The sequence below is a fragment of the Cuculus canorus genome, chromosome 14 (genome assembly GCF_017976375.1).
Source record: "Cuculus canorus isolate bCucCan1 chromosome 14, bCucCan1.pri, whole genome shotgun sequence".
Taxonomy (NCBI): Eukaryota; Metazoa; Chordata; class Aves; order Cuculiformes; family Cuculidae; genus Cuculus; species Cuculus canorus.
Window position 1 is genome coordinate 12,087,124 of NC_071414.1, and position 17,345 is coordinate 12,104,468.

General features: G+C 36.3%; 1 protein-coding gene across 8 annotated transcripts in view; it reads left to right on the forward strand.

The window, feature by feature from the left end:
- Nucleotides 1-17,345, forward strand: part of EBF1 (EBF transcription factor 1) — a 279,938-nt gene that overhangs the window by 251,174 nt on the left and 11,419 nt on the right. For all 8 annotated transcript variants that reach the window (XM_054079476.1, XM_054079477.1, XM_054079473.1 and 5 more), the window contains exons 12-14: nt 13,905-13,970; nt 14,571-14,748; nt 16,301-16,480. In XM_054079476.1, coding sequence (XP_053935451.1) covers nt 13,905-13,970; nt 14,571-14,748; nt 16,301-16,480 — 424 coding nt within the window. The remainder of the gene's footprint in view (nt 1-13,904; nt 13,971-14,570; nt 14,749-16,300; nt 16,481-17,345) is intronic.

The following is a 17,345-nucleotide window of genomic DNA, read 5'->3' on the forward strand; positions in this document are numbered from 1 at the left end:
TGTATAGCAAGGAAGACATGAGGTATGCTTGACGGTCTCTACGCTGCACTTAAAATTTATAGGAATGTGAGACCAGAGTTAAATGACCCCTTAACGGTTGAGGTTTTTTTAATTTCCTAATGATTTGGGCATTTAGTTGGTTAAGGGACTTGTGGCGGTATTTAGGGTTTGGTTTTCATTTATCTTGTTGAAAATATTCAGGAAGAGTGTTTCAAAGCTATTGAGTAGAAGATGCCCAAGATGCCTAAGGCTACTCTGGAAGTATCACCCTTAGGGGTAGTCCATGTCAGAGGCATGTCTGGGAATATGCACAGTCTGAAATGAGAGATGGCTGAGAGACAGAGCCATATACAACTGGCTGGCAAAGAGCCCTTTCCTTTCTGAAGGTCAACGGTGCGCATACACATTTCAGTGAGTTTTCTTTATAAGTGGGTCAGCATTTACTCAGCAAATGATTAGAGCAGATGGTGTAATTTAGAATCTATGACAAAACTTTTAATAGATCAGGGCTAACACGATGACAAGGAGCTCTGCGCCATTTTCCATTCCTGATTTCTGCTTTGCCTTGGGGTAAAAATCATGCCTGGGATTGGATTTTCTAGTCTGCACATGCCATCTGAGCTACTTGAACCACTTGTTTGAACATCCTGTAAGAGGGATCCTTGCATTTCTTTATTCCTGTATCCTTATTGTTATTGTTTTTAAAACACAACAATTAACTGAGGGTGGCAGGAAGATACCAAACAGGTAAACACAGCCTTTTCTAGGAGCAGAGCTTTTGAAGGAAAAAGCCACAGTTTGAAGAAAGTAACAAAGGCTGCATTTGTGTATTTTGCTCCATGGAGCTGAAAATATCTAGTAAATTGATCCCGTGGGAGTAATAAATACACATTACTTTATCTTGTACTTCATGTCCTATACCCCTGAGCCTTGATAGAACAACACCACTTAATAGACTTAAAAAAAGAGTAATTACAGTCATTGGTTCTGTGATATTTCAGCCCTTCCAGCCCTGCCTGACCTTCTAATTTAGCTCACCGTGTCTAACTAATGCATTTATATTCATCTTTTATGAAGCATGTGTAGTACAAAATTGACTTTGCAGCCTTTAGCAAGCTGTCTTACCAGGTTTAGGATCTGGTTAGTACAGCGTACTATATAGCATATGTACATTTACAGAAAACCTTGCATGCGTATGGTTCTGATCAACTATTACTTTTTATCCTTCTGGAAATAAAAAATATTTATTACATTTCATCCTCCCCTCCCCTTTTTAAAGCTTTTATTCATTGCGGCATTATTTACAGCTAAACATGCAGGCAGAAAGATACAAGCATTTTAAAAATGATTACCACTAATGTTTCTACTTGTCAGAAGTGCTTAGATTTTCCTGCACTTTGTCTAAAAACTTAGCACTTTTACCTTTTAAGAATTACAAATTTACAAGATCTTACCAAGCTGATTTACAAACACAGCTGACAGTTTATGATGAATGATGTTGCAAAATGTACAATATGTTTCTCTGTCATTTCTATGCATGTATGTATTAAGAAGAAGATTAAGAGAGAGATCCCTCCTCTGAAAGAAACCCTTGAGTTAGAGAGCACACGCACAAATCTCTCTCCTGTGTTTCCTCATAACTTCCTGCTCACTTCACTCATCCTGTAGAGCACAATTGTTCTCTGTGCATTTTCTCCCACCATATGGTATCCTCATTACCATACACTAAGGGTCCATATGGGGAACTTGTGAAGTGAACTGTATTCATTTTAACTGCCAGATGAGCAGCCTTTTGCTTTGCAAGCTTAGCTTAAGTCATCTGCTGTCTTTATGTTGTTATGGCAACACAGCACCAATAAAAAATTCTAATCTACTGTAAGTGTCTGGGATCACAGTATTTTAAATGCTTGCTGTAACTGTCCTCTAACTGAGGATGCTTGTTCTTTTAGTATGACAAAGGGTTATTGTCAACTCCAGCAGGTGGCAGTAAAGAAATTGTTTCTTTTTTTTTAACCTTTTTTCTATAAAAAAATATTTTCCTTTTTCCCCGTCTCATCCTCCACAAAAAGTCATAGAAATGCACAGCATGGTCAGTCCTCTACATTTCCTAGGATTTCTGACACTGAGGTCGGAATTGCAGTGATGCTCTTAAGTTGCAACTCAAATACTAAAGGTAGTAAAGTATGAAACTGCAGTGGTAGATCATGCACTTTACTGACAGAGATCCAGGCTCAAGTACCACTTCACTGGGATTCTGAAGGCTCTGTAGGCACGTAGCTAGTTCAGTGCTGGAGCTGTTTTTTAGCTGTTTCTGAACTCCTGATTCAAACGCAAAGCTAATTAAGAATATCTTATAGTAATGGAAGTAGGCAGCAGCATCCTTAAATATAAATAATTTTCACCTCCGCAGGCCACCTGATATGTTGCATCTCTGTCTCTCTGTCTGTATTGAAAGTGAATGTTTGTAGTCTCAGTTCATCAGTTCACATTAGCCTCATGCTGAATATTTAAACACAGAACAATTTGAACACACCATGAAGAGAGACAGTGACTGCACTTTCACTTGGAACAGCAAGAGCTCATCTAATAATAATTTAGTAAATCAGCCATTTAGTGGCTCAGTTGTACACTGTATTGTGCCAAATAATATTCAATTCAACTGTATGCTGGTGAAATTGAAATTCAGACTCTAGTCACGTGGCACTTCTTTGCTCAATGGAGAGATGAAATGGAAAAATCACCCTTCCCAACAGACTGTTTAAATGTAGCAATTTATCAAAAATATAGCAGTGACAATATAAACAGTATTTGGTTGTATGTGGTACAATCTATTCTAATTAGGCTTTTCTTATTGTAGTTTCATCTGCACAAATTATTTGATAATTCGAGTTTTGCCCTCACATCTTCAACTTATTTTCTATGGGAGCAGAGAGCAGATATGCCTAGTTACAGTGTAGTTACAATCCTTTAAGACTCAGTCCTGTGGGAAGTGTGGTGAGACCTTTATTGCCATATTTCGAGCCCTGGCTTGCAGGGAACACTATGCCCTTAGGAGCAATGGGGAAATGCAGCTGCTGCCTTTCCTCTTCATGAAGTGCCATGTATGTGACTTCATAGCATGAAAGCAATATCAGATTAATTTCTTTTCCCTGTTTAGGGCTATCAGGATTTTTAGGGAGTGGTAATATGTTATATTAGATTAACTGGTATAAGTGGAAAAAAACAGACAGGGTTTTGGGTGCACAAGCTTTACTTCCCACGTGCCGGCTGTACCTTTTCTTGTCTGTATCAGTGGGTCTAATAAAAGATATTACCTCACCCAGCAAAACTTGCCTTGGTTGTAACCGTAGACCACTGTGACTTCAGCCAAGCAGCTACCCTTTAAGGCTGTCTGTGATGAAGATGGGGAGAGGGAATATTTTCCTAGGAAGTAAGTTGTGAAGTTTAATTTGTTCCCATTAAAGTGGTGCTTTGAGATCTTTGAATGCAAGGCATTGCAGAAGTGTGAAGTAATGTCTATAATCTCACCTACAGCCTCCGTTTCTAGACTAGTTTTAGGTGTTATGCAGTGGTTTACGTGGTGATGTAAAATATGATTGTCGTGTATTTCTCACAACACACTCCAATTGAGTAGCAGAAAAAGCATCCCCCTAACCATCATGATGCCATTTAGCAGAGAGTGCTGGAAGCAATAGGATACCTGTTGTCGTAATTCTTCTAAGAAATACAGAGCTTCACAATCTACACTCAACTGCTGACACTTGAAAACTCAAACATTTTGGTAAAATGAATCAAGCAGTAATGTTTCTTTTATGAGATCTCCTCACGGGAAGGGAAGGTTTGGCACCATTTGGAGATCAGGCTCAGTGATCCATCATAGCAAAGTCAGCTGTCCTGGTGTGTCTCATAGGTCACTCGATCGAACCAGTGGCTCTTACAACTATATTATTGCTTATGGAACAGTAATTGAGGCACCATGGTTAAAAATTACCTGGTCTAATAGGCAGTGAACAATTTGCACTCAATACAATTATAAGCCAAATCATTCATTTCATAACACTTGGACTAATTTATTTGTTGACCTTTTAATATCCATAGCTCTTCAGTAGTATTAACTGCAACTCAGACAAAATCTCTTGTTCATTTTACTTTCATTGATTTTTTTTTTTTTTCATTGAGGCAATAACAGTTATTTGAGTACAACCTTTTCTTTCTGTTGTAAAAGTCAATCACGTAACTTATGTTGATATAACTCAACTGAAATGTCCTCTAACTACAATAGCATACAATCTCATGCTACGTGTATAAACATGGATATGCATTTTGGATTTACTTTAAAGAATGTTTTGGAATATTTTTGTGACTATAGATAACAAATAATATGCTTGCTGGGATGAGAATAAAATCTAAACGCAGAAACACTTTTTAAAGCAGTGCCACGTTTATGTAACAAATGTTTTGTTCATATAGTACAGGAGATCTAAGATGCAGAAATTTTGGAATTTGTCTCTGTTAATTTTGTACTTTGTAAGATGACCAGAGTGTCATCTTACTAATAATGCTGTATTTGTAATTTCATCTGGGAACAGCGTCTTGTCTCTTGAAGTCCTAATATTTTACAGAATAGAAGTGCTTAATTTTTTCCAAATGAAAGCTTGTGACAGATAAAATATGTGTAAAAGTATTTTTAATAAATACAAAAAAAAGTAATATTTTTATAATCTGCATCTTCCTTCATTTTTTCATCTGTAAGCTAGCATGAGAGCTCAGAGTTTTTGATGATCAAAAACGCTACTGAAATATTGATATATTTTTGAAAAATCAGTGGCAAATTTTGAAACAATTCTGTGAAATGTGTAAGTGCAGTGACAATGGTAATCTTTTCCCTCACCACTGAAAAAGGAACTCTAGATTGTGTAAAATAGTGTGCCTACTTTTACATTGTAGAGGTGTACACAGAAAGACAGCGTTATCTTTGTGAAATGTGATAGATTTACTTTCTTAGATACGTGGTTATTCAACTTTTATACATGCTTTGGATAATTTCCGCTAAATTTTTAAGGCTGTAAATAAAATGTAACTGTATCAGGAACAAAATATCTTTTGTTTCTGATAAGAAAGTTGAAAACTCTTTATATAGGCTAAGAAGGACTTCATTGAAGTAGCCTTTCTGAGCCAAAGCCTCTTTGTACAATAAAATACTGTAAGTCCTTTGAACACATAGTTATAAAATATAATTGTTACACATTTGGCATTTTATGCTTCCCTAGAAATTACCACTTGGTATCTACACCTAATCTATGGTCTGTCTTTTCATTTCAATTGGGTCTGAAGTGGTCCATTGTTGTAATGAGAATGCCCCTTTCAAGAGACTTCTTTTAATTATACTGATGATAAAATGTAAGTGAAAGTAGTCATTTGTAGGGGTTATGACTGAGCAGTGTTTTAACTGTAATACTAAAACCTACCAACATTATTCCAATCTCTATTTCAACATTTTTATGCACTCACCCTCCACAGAACGTAGTGGAATATCATTGTAGGTCAGAATTTCAATGGATCTTATTTTTCAGTTTTTCTCTGCTATTAAGAGTAACCTGAACTCTCAGTTTCTAACTACTAGCACTTCCTACATGAAGGGTATAATCCAGAAAGGTGACAGTTTCACAGATCTGAATGATATGTTTGTTTAGTTCTTTTTTTTTTTGTGTTTAGGTTTGTCGGCTTCCCCCCCTTTATTAAAAGAAAATGAGCATGGGTCTTTAATGACATATAAGAAATACGTGTTTTTTACTGCAAATAGATAGTTTGTGATGCTTAGATATATATATGGGTAAATAGATTAATGAGGACCAACTTTGAAAATTAAACAAACAAAACACATATCTGCAATTCATACTTTAATTGCTAGATAGCTCTGTGGATTTAATTCAGGAATTCTTGTCTTGCAATACAAAACATCATTTTATATCTCTATAGATTTAAGTGCCGCCAAGTGAATTATGCCACCCAATACATTCTGTATTTGACCTAATGGGAGAACAATTTAAAAGTGATACAGTTTGACCTGTGTTTGGAAAGTCTTTGTGTATACAAATTATAGAAAATAGATATTAGTCTGTCTATTTGCCAAGTAAAATATTTACTCTCACAAATATATAATTGGATATCTATATTGTGCCATAGACAAAAATCAAAAGCCACATTTACTCTTTTCTAAACTCCCAGTATTCCAGGGATGATATGATTCACAATGTAAACCTTCTAAACCAGCCTATTGCAGTATCTTTGAATGGTGGTCTTAGAAGAATTTAGGGTCTCTGTTCATTTTCCAAACTCTTTTTGTTTACTTACTTCCATACCCTTCAAATAATTCAAAACATTCTTCTTCTTCCATAACAGGACTTTGACATCTTTCCAAAAATATATGGATATACAATGGTCAGGAGAAGACTTTGAGTAATAACTCTTTTTTTTTTTTTTCTTTTTTTTTTTTTTTTTTCAAGAAATAGGAATGTTAATGTTAGGAGCAGAGGAACTATCGAGAAATCTTACACAGACAAAACTAAAAACCCAACCCAATCCTAAAAACTCATTAATCTCAATAATGGATGTCTGCTTTAAAGTACTGCAGATGCTGGTACAAATAGTTTGGGTAAATTTTCAAAAAGAAATGCCTGAGGTTCCTATGTGAGATTGCTCTGTACATATATCTCTTTATATTTTGCCCAAGGACAGAAGGTAACTGTGGCACATAAGGAAAGTTTAGGGTGTAAAAATTGTGGCAAATTTTGTGGTCAGTTAGAGAAAAACATCTAATATTATCACTTGTTTGTTCTTATATTCATAGACAAATCAGGAATAATCTTTTTGTTGTCTAAATATGCGGGAATAGTATGAGTCGCTGTAGAGTAGTGGGATGGAGGAATTGGTGTAAAAGGAAGTTGGTGGAGAATTTTTGCTTAGCCATTGAATTGAGTTTGTGTTGACCTATCTGTTCATGATCTAGTTTATATCTCATTTATTTTGTCTTCTAATGATTCACTGAATCGTACAAACTGATTGTAGTATGAAAGATAGGATTGCGTAAATAGGGTAAAGCATGTGGAGAAGAATTAGTCTTCACGTGTTGGGATAAATACTGCAGTCTTTTGTACAGCATGAAAGAAACATGTCTCCTTTTGTGATCTAGCTATGTTTCAAACTGAGGGTATCTGTCCTAAGATCCTCACAGTGCAAGCTTGCAAGATACCCCGTGGGAAACACTGTAGAAGATGCCAGAGAATTACCATAGCATCAATTTCTTTATGACAGTATTAGTGAGTCCCAGAAATTACTGACATGTACCAGCTATCAGTTGGTATGTTGTAGGATGTAAATAGGTGTAAAAGTACACTGTGGTAGCATCTACCAGACCTGCACTGTGTGCAGGCCTCACGAGTTAAAATTTGGTAGCTCTGAAGGGTTCCTTTAGTTAGCTATAAATGCCTTTTTCTGGTAAATTTAGGGGTCTGGGGAAAGACATACAGTAAAAATGCTTAGGAGAATTAAAGTTCTACACCTATCAGGGGGACATAGATGTGAATCAGGTAATCACTGTTGGATATAGTCCCTAAAAGAGGTGAGCTAAGCACTGGCAGGGTGGTTTTAGAGCTGCATATCTGCTTTCACATACCCACTCTTCTCCCTTTGACTTGGAGACCTAACGTTAGCAGAGAACTCCAAAGCTTTTAGCAACAAAACTTGCCAAATTACTTCCCAGATGCTTCAGCTGATGATAATGTAGTGGGAGCATCCAGACTCTCAAATGTCAGTTTATTCAAAGAGTTATTCCGGTGCAACTGTATTAATGTTAGTTTATTCCATGCTACTGTGTATCTAGATGAAGTACACATCTGTGCTAGCTACTAATTCTGTCACCATTGTTATGTGCCCATCATTTATGGAAACGAAGACCAGCAGTATGAGTGGTGTGGATTAAAGAGGAGGCTGATGCCTTTTTTAGTGTCTAAGTACACCATGTTAAGAGGAAGACGATAGGGGTAAGATGGGAGGCCTCCAAGGACAGACTCACAGGTTATCATCATAATTTCGTTCTTTCTTTTGTCAGCAGTATTTGTAATGGAGACTGTTTGAATAGGGTGTGGTTTTGCCTGTTGCTATGCATTTATCACCTTTGTGGCTAAGAGACATTTTAATCATCAATTCTCAATGTTTATGGCTAGGTGCCTGCTCACATTCACACTTCAGTGTTTGTTCTTTCTGCTGCCTCATATAGGATTTCTATATTTTATTTATAAGGTTGGCTCATGGTAGAGCAGGTGGTAAGGTCATGCATGACTGTTTTTAGTGCTGTAGATTTAGGCAGTGATTTTCAGTTTGGGTGAAGTCTGATGAGACTACAATGGCTTGGAAAAGCTAAAGTTCTAGCTCCCACTGTAGACTTATTTTCTGGAAATTGCAAATGAAATTCAGTGACAGGAATTCAGCACATTTCCATCCTACAAGCGGCGGTAAGCAGAAGTTTGAGTTCCCCTCCCCCTCAAGTGAAGTGTGTTGTCTTTCTCTCGCATTTCGCCTTCCTGGCTTTGTAGTATCTTATATGGTGTTTACTTCTTCAGTATGATCCAGTTATAATATATGGAAACAATTCAGTTGTTTGTTTGCTAGAGAAGTTTTCATCTTTGTGTGAATATCTTTTTAGTGAAATGGCCCTGTTATTTTATACTTCCCATTAGGTTGGCATAGTTCCCTCAGTTTTACAGTAAAAGGATGAGCTTTACATTTTGAATGGCTTTTATGAATCTTTATAAAATTATAATTGCTGAAAATGATACAATAATGCAGTGCTCAGTGTAGATGTGGAGAGATGAGAGGTTCTGGACAGGCTGAAATTCTTGTATACCAGGCTAGATGGCTGGCATTTTAGATCTGTGGCCTCCTTCTGAATGGCTCTCTACCAAAATGCCGGGTTTGCCTTTTCCCTTGAAAGAGATGTTCACAATTTTATCTTTATCTTTTAAAATATAATGCATATACAAATTTTAAGTATGTTTGAAACTTAGCTCTAAAGCATGTCCTTAACTAGCACATTTGCAGTTTCACCCATTGTAAAACAAAGGAAAATTTGAGCTCCAATTATTGTAATTTTGACTTGAAATTTCAGAATGTGACCCCTTTCCAAGGTGAAGAAGGAAACTGGAGTCTGATGTTCAGCATTTTGACTCTGCAGAAGTGATTTTTTTCTTGCAAGTAGCCATGAGAGTAGGAAGTTAGAAGGCAGAGCCGGGAGGTCAGACATAAGAGTCAAGGAAGTATGAATGACATCATCATCCCTAAGTACCCTCTCAGAAGACGAATGAGCTCTCTCTTGTATTGCAATGCTAAAGAGCATTAGAAGGTGATATGATATCTAGACAACACATAAGATAAATGCCTCAGAGTATGCTACAACAGCTTCCCTCACGCCCTCCGCAACTACATAAATCCTTTTGTGGTCTCAATAATACAATATGTGGCTGATGAGTTTTAGAGATGGTAGTCAGCTTCTTGACAAAATTCATTTAGATTTAACAAGTACCTTGAGCATTATCTAATTTAGTTACTTAAGCCAAATAACTCAGTGTAACTGTAGGTACCCTTTAGCTGACTAGACTCACAGCCCTTTTGGGACACAGAGTCGATTATTTTCAGTAGCTGCTGAATAAAAGTAAGCAGACTTCAATAGAGGAAACACACTATCTTTTTTAAAGCTGGCACAAAATGTGTTTATCATGATAAAACTTGAAATGCAAGTTTCATGATCTTAATGAATTCCTTCTGAAAGGAATACATGCCTCAAACAAATCATCCAACAGTGCTGTAATGTTGGTTCAAGAGACATTCTGTTAAGAGGTGGGTTCGGTCTGAATTTCAGTCTTTGTGCTTCAAAAGCACAGTCATTCCGGTATGCTTTATATAATCCTTCCTACAGTAATTCTGGAATATGCAAAGTTGCAGTGGTCTTCACTACCCAGCCTCATCTTTTGTTTCTGTAAACACCTCTTAGTACTTTTAGGAGAAAAATTTGATTAAAACATTTAACTGCATTCCTCTTTTAAAAATAAAAAAAAAGAAAAAATCCCTCAGTAGAAAATCACCTTCATTTTGGGATAAAAATGTTCTCTGGATTTGTGGTGTGTAGCTGCATGGAGAGCAGAGTTCTGATGCATCATATTTAATCGCTAAAGTAATCTTCCCTCCTTTCAACATTTGCTCAATTATTATTTTTTTAGAAATAAAGATATGCTAATTTGAAATAAAATGCAAGACAAGAAGATCCTCACTTTAGCTCTAAGTAAATGCTGTAAAGTTCTTTATTGTAAACCGAAGGCTGTCAGACTTTTAGCATTAACAGAAGAGTGGATCTTTCTAGACAAATGCCCCCATAAATTAGATATTAGCTTTAGTCAAACTCTGTCTCTCAGGAAATATTTCCACTTGCATATTCAATTGCAAGGACCTTACATGATGGCCACTTACTGCTATGAAAATCTAGGCCTCTGAGATGAAGGCAAAGAAAAATTTCTGTGAACAAAAGAATATCTGGAATAACAGACCTTTGAGTTTATGCAGAGATTTCTTTTTACAGAATGTGAGTTTCCCTCACTTTTTGATATGTCTGTCTGCTGCTCTGTCCGCCTATCTATCTGTTTATCTATCACCGTTGCAATGCTATAACATGCAGTATCAACTGGATTTTAAAAGACATAGATCTTTTATATTAGCTGTCCTTTTTTATAATACCTTTTACAAATTTAATCAATGCATTTTAATATATAATATAGTTTAAGTGCAATATACAATAAATATTCGAGATTCATCTTACGCATGCTCTAGCCTTTAAATTGTTAAAACTGCAGTGCCCTTTCAATCTACTTACATAATGTCATAAAATATACATTTCAAGGTAAATGAAGTCAGCTACTTCAATTTAGTCCCTCAAACTGGTAGTAAATGAGAGGTTAACACTATGGTGCCAAACCCATTATTGAGTAAATTTAGCACCTTGGACAGCTCTGTAAAATCTTTATTGCTTTCCTGACCTGCTCGTCATGTTCTGTCTATGTGTTCAGTGGCTCTCAGCTCTGATTGAAAGGCAATATATTAGATCCCGAACACAAACATGCTCGGGGGCTGCTTCACTGTGAGCGTAATGACATGGAGGTGAGAACAATTTTCTGGTCACCGCAATCCAAGCACCTTGCAAGGTCTGTTGCTCTAACTTATAGAGGACTTTTGGGGCTCCTTTGTATGTGGAGTCATAACAGTAGCTTCTATGGTAATTTAAGCAGAGCTGGAAAGGGTTTAAGATGCATTCAGAAAACAAGAAGTTAATATCTTAAGCATGTCTGTAGCAGCTTTCTATTTTGTATTTTTAAAGCTAGTTTGTGTCTCTAAGAACTACCGTCAGCTCTGGAATAGACGATACTACTATTTGACACCGGAATTTTTGTGTAACATCTACTTGGTATGATCTGAAAATGTCATAAACAAGAAGTGCTTTTATTGTGTGAAACTATTGAATATTGTTAGAGAAAGTATGAAACTCAGATTTACAGACTCTGAAAATGTTGAAAAAATATAACCATTGACTGGCCAGGAAACTTGAATGCTGCAGACTTCAATAAACCATCGTGACAATTGGTTTTATTTACATGCAATATAATATAACATCAAAAGCTTTCAGTGTTTAAGAACTGGAATATATCTGACATTAGGTAGAGTGGCTGTAAGATTCCATGTAATTACCTCATTTTTTAATGTGGTCCTCAATCTCTTTTTAGATGCATTCTGGAGTTTTTAGATCAGGATTACATAAATAACTCTGTTTATTCAGGTAGAGGAGAAATTACTATTTGAACTTTCTTTTTTTTCTTTTTTTTTAGTAATTTAGCATAATGACAGCTTAGGGTAACAATATTCCAAAGCAGTTTGTGAGCTCTGTATCACATTCTAAATTTCAATCAGTAAAATATATAGTGCAAACAATGTCTGCTGAGGTGAAATAAATCCTAGTTTGGAAAGTCAAACACCTATGCAGTAATTTTCCACCTAAATTCATCGATTGAAAAAGATAATATTTTTCAGCAATATCCCTGTTCTTCTCTAGTTTGTATCTTCAGTATGAGGCAAAATGAGCAAGTCGATGTTTTGATGATTCTTGTAAAGCAACAAGGACTGATTATACCTGGATGTTGTTTGTTGTCTGTCTGTCCATGATTATACTGCATTGACTGTGAATAAGCTACACAAAAAATAAAACCCCTAACAACCACAACAGAAAGGAAGAAAAAAAAAAAAACCAAATAAAAACTCTTGCAACTTAACTCCTCAGAATCTGTTTCAAATGTAGTGATTTAAAAATCCATCAATTATGTATTGCATCTCAGTTTGTATGTGGAAAATAACTTAAATATGTTTTCTGAGAGAGGGGTGTGTGCAGCAAAAGGTAAGCCTAAATGTTTACTGGGAGTACAAAAATCCTCCACCTCATTTTTGAATTTAGGACATTATATATGTCATAAGTAGTTACTGCAGTATGACAACTATTTTATCTTATATTATAGAGAATTTAAAATTGAAAAAAATGCTAATATGCATCTAAAAGCTTGTCATTTGAAGAGTTGTTCAAGGATTTTTGAAGAGGTTATGGTGACAGCAAAATGAACGCAATTATATCTCTATTTTCTGATCAGAGTCTACAGTATATGAAAATTGAGCATTACTGTTTCTTTTTGGTATAAAATATGGTTATTGTGTAAAATATTTTAAGTCAAAAAGTTTAACTTTGTAGAAAACTGTAAAATCCTTAGAACTGGTACTATCTTTGTAAGCTACCTGCGGAAATATACCATAGTGATCTACATCGTGTTAGTATATTAGAGCAACGCTTTGGAGCTGGGAAGTACAAAAAGTATTGTATTACTCAAAGGACAGTTTCACTTGTTTTGATCAGACAATTGGGAATCTGTGAGATGCTTTGAAAGAATAAGAAAAAAAATTCTTCTGTGTTAATTCCACAGTGTGTTTTTACATTTTCTATCAGAATTTTTTAGTACAGATTTTTCCACACTGTGAAATGTAAGGACACAGGAAATACTATTATTGCTTGAATGCTAGTTTAAAATACTCTAAGAAATATTATGTGAAAAGGAACAAACAGGAAAATGGAGAAAAAAAAAATTCCCAAAGTGGAGAGCTAAATCCCAGACTGTTTTAAATTCTGCTGCCCATGCAGGGAATTTTTCCAGGAAAATCTGCACTGTACTGTGCCATTGTCTCACACCACATGTGTTTTCGTCTTGTGCATCATTTTATGTACATGGATCCTACCCTGACACATCACATCAGGATACAAACCAAAGATGTGAAAGGTTACATTACCAGTAGCACAGGACTGATTGGGTATCTTTTGAATGTGCCCTGCTGGGTAAGGTCACAATTCCTGCAGTATGCAATTAAGAATAAAATAAACACATTGAAGGGATTCATAACATGCTCTGAATGACATTGATTGCAGTAATCTAGTAAATGACCTCAGGATTGTATTCTGCAATAAACCAATGAGTGGTTTATAGTGCAGATGGTAGAGACAATTGAGTGAAGTATTTTATTTTGCAGCACCAATGATTCTCACCTTTCGACTTGATTAAGCGTGTGTGTGAATAGGATGAACTAGTGATTTAACAACATTCAGTGTTTGTGAGAGTTGTTACAATTAAGGTGTACCTGGTGGGAGGGAAAAAAAAAAACCCACAAAACATGGTGCAACTAATAGAAAAGTATAAAAGGTTCTAATATTTGTTTTCCCCCACAAGGAGTTTATTGAACTCAGAGGAATGCATCTGTTTTTATATTGACAGGAAGTAATACTTAAGAGGGCTGCTGATTTAGTAGAAGCACTCTATGGTATGCCACATAATAACCAGGTAAATACATTCTACTTCAGCAATTTTAAAACATGGCTATTTCTTAGACATATAGCTAGATCAGAGGCTAAAGGTATATGATACTACAATGTGAAACAAGAATAAATATAAAGGGCAATGTCATATCTGGAACAGTGTTTAGTTTGCTTGTTTTCTGTTTTAAAGGCTGTGAATTTAGTGCTTGTAAAAACAATGTGTTATTAACCCTGGAGGCATTTGCCCACTTGATACTATATAATGTGGGTAATGATATGCATTATGTCTTGCCACTAGTGAGTTTTCAATCGTACCCTGAAGATAGCTTTCAGGTGGAGTAAGTTTCAGCTCTAGCCCCATTCTGCCAGTTGGTCTTGTTACACAGGAGCATGGCCATTGGGACTGAAGCTTTCCACTGCCTTACCGCAGATGTCAGGGTCTGCCTTCTGTCACGAAAGCAGCAGATCTTAGAAGCATTAGCTATCAGTTAGGCAACTGGTTTAGAATGAAAAGCACCTAGTTTTTGCCTTTGGACGGGGAAGTGTTTCATCTTGATGTGTAAGAAAAGGTTTGTCAGGGTCACGTTGGTAACTTTTATTCTTTTTTCCCCTTCTTATCCTCTAGGAAATAATCCTGAAAAGAGCAGCAGACATCGCAGAAGCACTCTACAGTGTCCCACGCAATCACAACCAGCTCCCTGCCCTGGCTAACACGTCAGTCCATGCAGGAATGATGGGAGTGAATTCCTTTAGCGGTCAACTAGCTGTCAATGTTTCTGAAGCCTCACAAGCCACCAATCAGGGTCAGGAGAAGACTCGTCTTCCTCTCTCTATGAACCTTTTCTGATGAAATTCAGGGAAATGTGCAGAGCAGTGAAAGAGTGAGGGCTCAAACTAAAGGCTAGGAGCGTGTCTAGACAGACACTATCTCACGTGCATACACAACCTTTGAATGACATAGTACTGTCATCAAAAGGGGCTTTATTTAGTTACTTTTGCCCCAGACTAGGTAAAGTGCTTCTGCATATATCTAAGTAGCTTTTCTTTCCACTCAGTATAACATTTATATTTGTGTTTAAATCCCAAATTTTTTTAAAGGATTTCTATCGACTTGAGAATATACTTAATGTGCAGTACTTGCTTATATATATTCCTCAGCCTGGATGATCTCTCACTCTGGGCCCTATGTGGCATTTGTTTATCACACAAAAGTATCCCTTGAATAATTGTCTGTTTGGTTTGGTTTTACAAGAGACGTAGTACTGATGCTGATTTTTTTTTTTTCAGAGTTTGAGACTTTTCTAAATTCTGAAACTTGCAAAAAAAATAGAAATATTTACAAAGACCTTTTCAGAGTTCCTCTACTTTTTAAAATAAAGTGGTTTTCACTTTGTGTAAAAGCAATATTGTTTTAATTCCTACAGCTAAAAATAAAAAAAAACCCTGAAGAACATTTTTGTAAAAACCCTAAGCATTTTCCCCTCCTCTTTCCTGAAGTCTATTTATTTCCAACTTAAAAATCCACTTCAATGAGAAAGTACAAAATGAGGCTGTTTTCTAGAATGGCAGACACAATTATTTTGCACTATATTTAAAAAAAATCAATGTTTTTTAGATTAAAATATTTAATGGGTGTACTGTGTGGTAGGAAGTTGGCATTTTTTTGTCCTAGGAGTGAAGATTCCTTTTTCTATTTCTGTGTTTGTAGAAAAAAAAAATTCTTCCATTTTGGATATGAATTCCTGCAAACATCATTTCCAGAATTAGGTAGAGCTGCAATTTTTGCCAAATTTGATAGTAATTTTTTACCACCATAATAATCAGACCAGGTCAACAAGACTATGAATGTCCCACTGCTTTGAGAAATATGCCCTACATTTTCTAAAGTGTGCAGGAAACGTCTAATTTGAGATGCGCTGAATGAGAACAACATCAGAAGAAAGTTGTCAAAATCACATGCTTTTAACACACCTTAGGTCGGTATGTACTCCTCACTTCGAAAATGTAGGTCATGTTTACTCCGTTTCCTACAAACACCTCTCTTAGAGTGAGTGTTCCTGTAATACCCAATGGTGATCTTTGCTTGAGGGCATGGGCTGCCTGAGAGCTCTGAAGGCTGTAGTCGTCCTCTGACTTTCTGCTCCCAACAGCAATGACCCAGACAGTGAGGATTCACAACTTGGGTTACCTGGTGGTGGTGGTGGTGGTGGTCAGTTCTGGCCGTCCTTGTGCACACCATCTCTGAACTAGGCTACTGGCTTGGTAGCCCAGAGTTACTTTCTTGTAGCTGTTTGTGTAAAAAAAACTGTTCTCAGGCTAATACCAATTTCTAAATGTATTCCCTCCCCGCAAAAGGTTTTACTCGCAACTCAAGCAGCGTGTCACCTCATGGCTATGTGCCAAGCACCACCCCTCAGCAGACAAATTATAACTCTGTCACAACAAGCATGAATGGCTATGGGAATGCTGGAATGTCAAATTTAGGTGGTTCTCCAACCTTCCTGAATGGATCTGCTGCCAATTCTCCCTATGCCAGTGAGTATTATACTGCTTTTCTGTGTTTTGCACATTTTCATTAGAAAGAGATGGTGACTTTCTGTGATACTCAATATTTAGTTTCTATTTTGAGCACCTGAAAGAGAGCGTGGTCCTTTCTTTCCTGTCCAAGGCACTGACCTTTGATGCACTTTGAAGACATTACTGTTGCCAGCAATGCTTTTCACCATATTATTATTATTATTATTTTGTCTTATAAGAGCTTAAAGAGAATAATGTCTCTCATGATTTGAGCGGGTAGCTTCATAACTTAACATATGAAAAACACTGTTCCAAACATTGCTAGAAAGCAGTGATGGCATAAGTGACTTTATGTCTTTTGGAGTGGATCAAAAGTCACTTGTCAATACACAACTTTTGTTGCAGTGGGTATGAAAGGTAGCTAAGGATACTTGCTGCAGGAAAAACAGCTTTTTTCCAGATATAAGATATGAAGGGCAGAAAAGTTTACTGTAATAAGACTGACATTTCCATAAGCTGCACGATGATGTTTCTGGGACCTCTGAACAAATAATGTGTTCATAACCTTTATAGAAATTGTGAATTACTGTTGGGTATAGCCTTGATTGCTTATACTCCATTTGCTTTGAAAGTAGTATTATATTTACTTCACTGAGAGCTTAGTATTAGTCAGTAAAATGTGATAATGGCTCTTGGAGTTTGTTTCAGTCTCTGTACAGTCAATGCCACAAAGATGCAAGTCATACAAATCATATATTCCATGGCATAAAGAGCTTATTGTCTACCGTATTATTTGTACTATATTATATCTATACATAGCATTAACTTTCTGCATTTTGATGTTAAACATTTAGCAACCTGTTTAAATATAAACACATTTCTA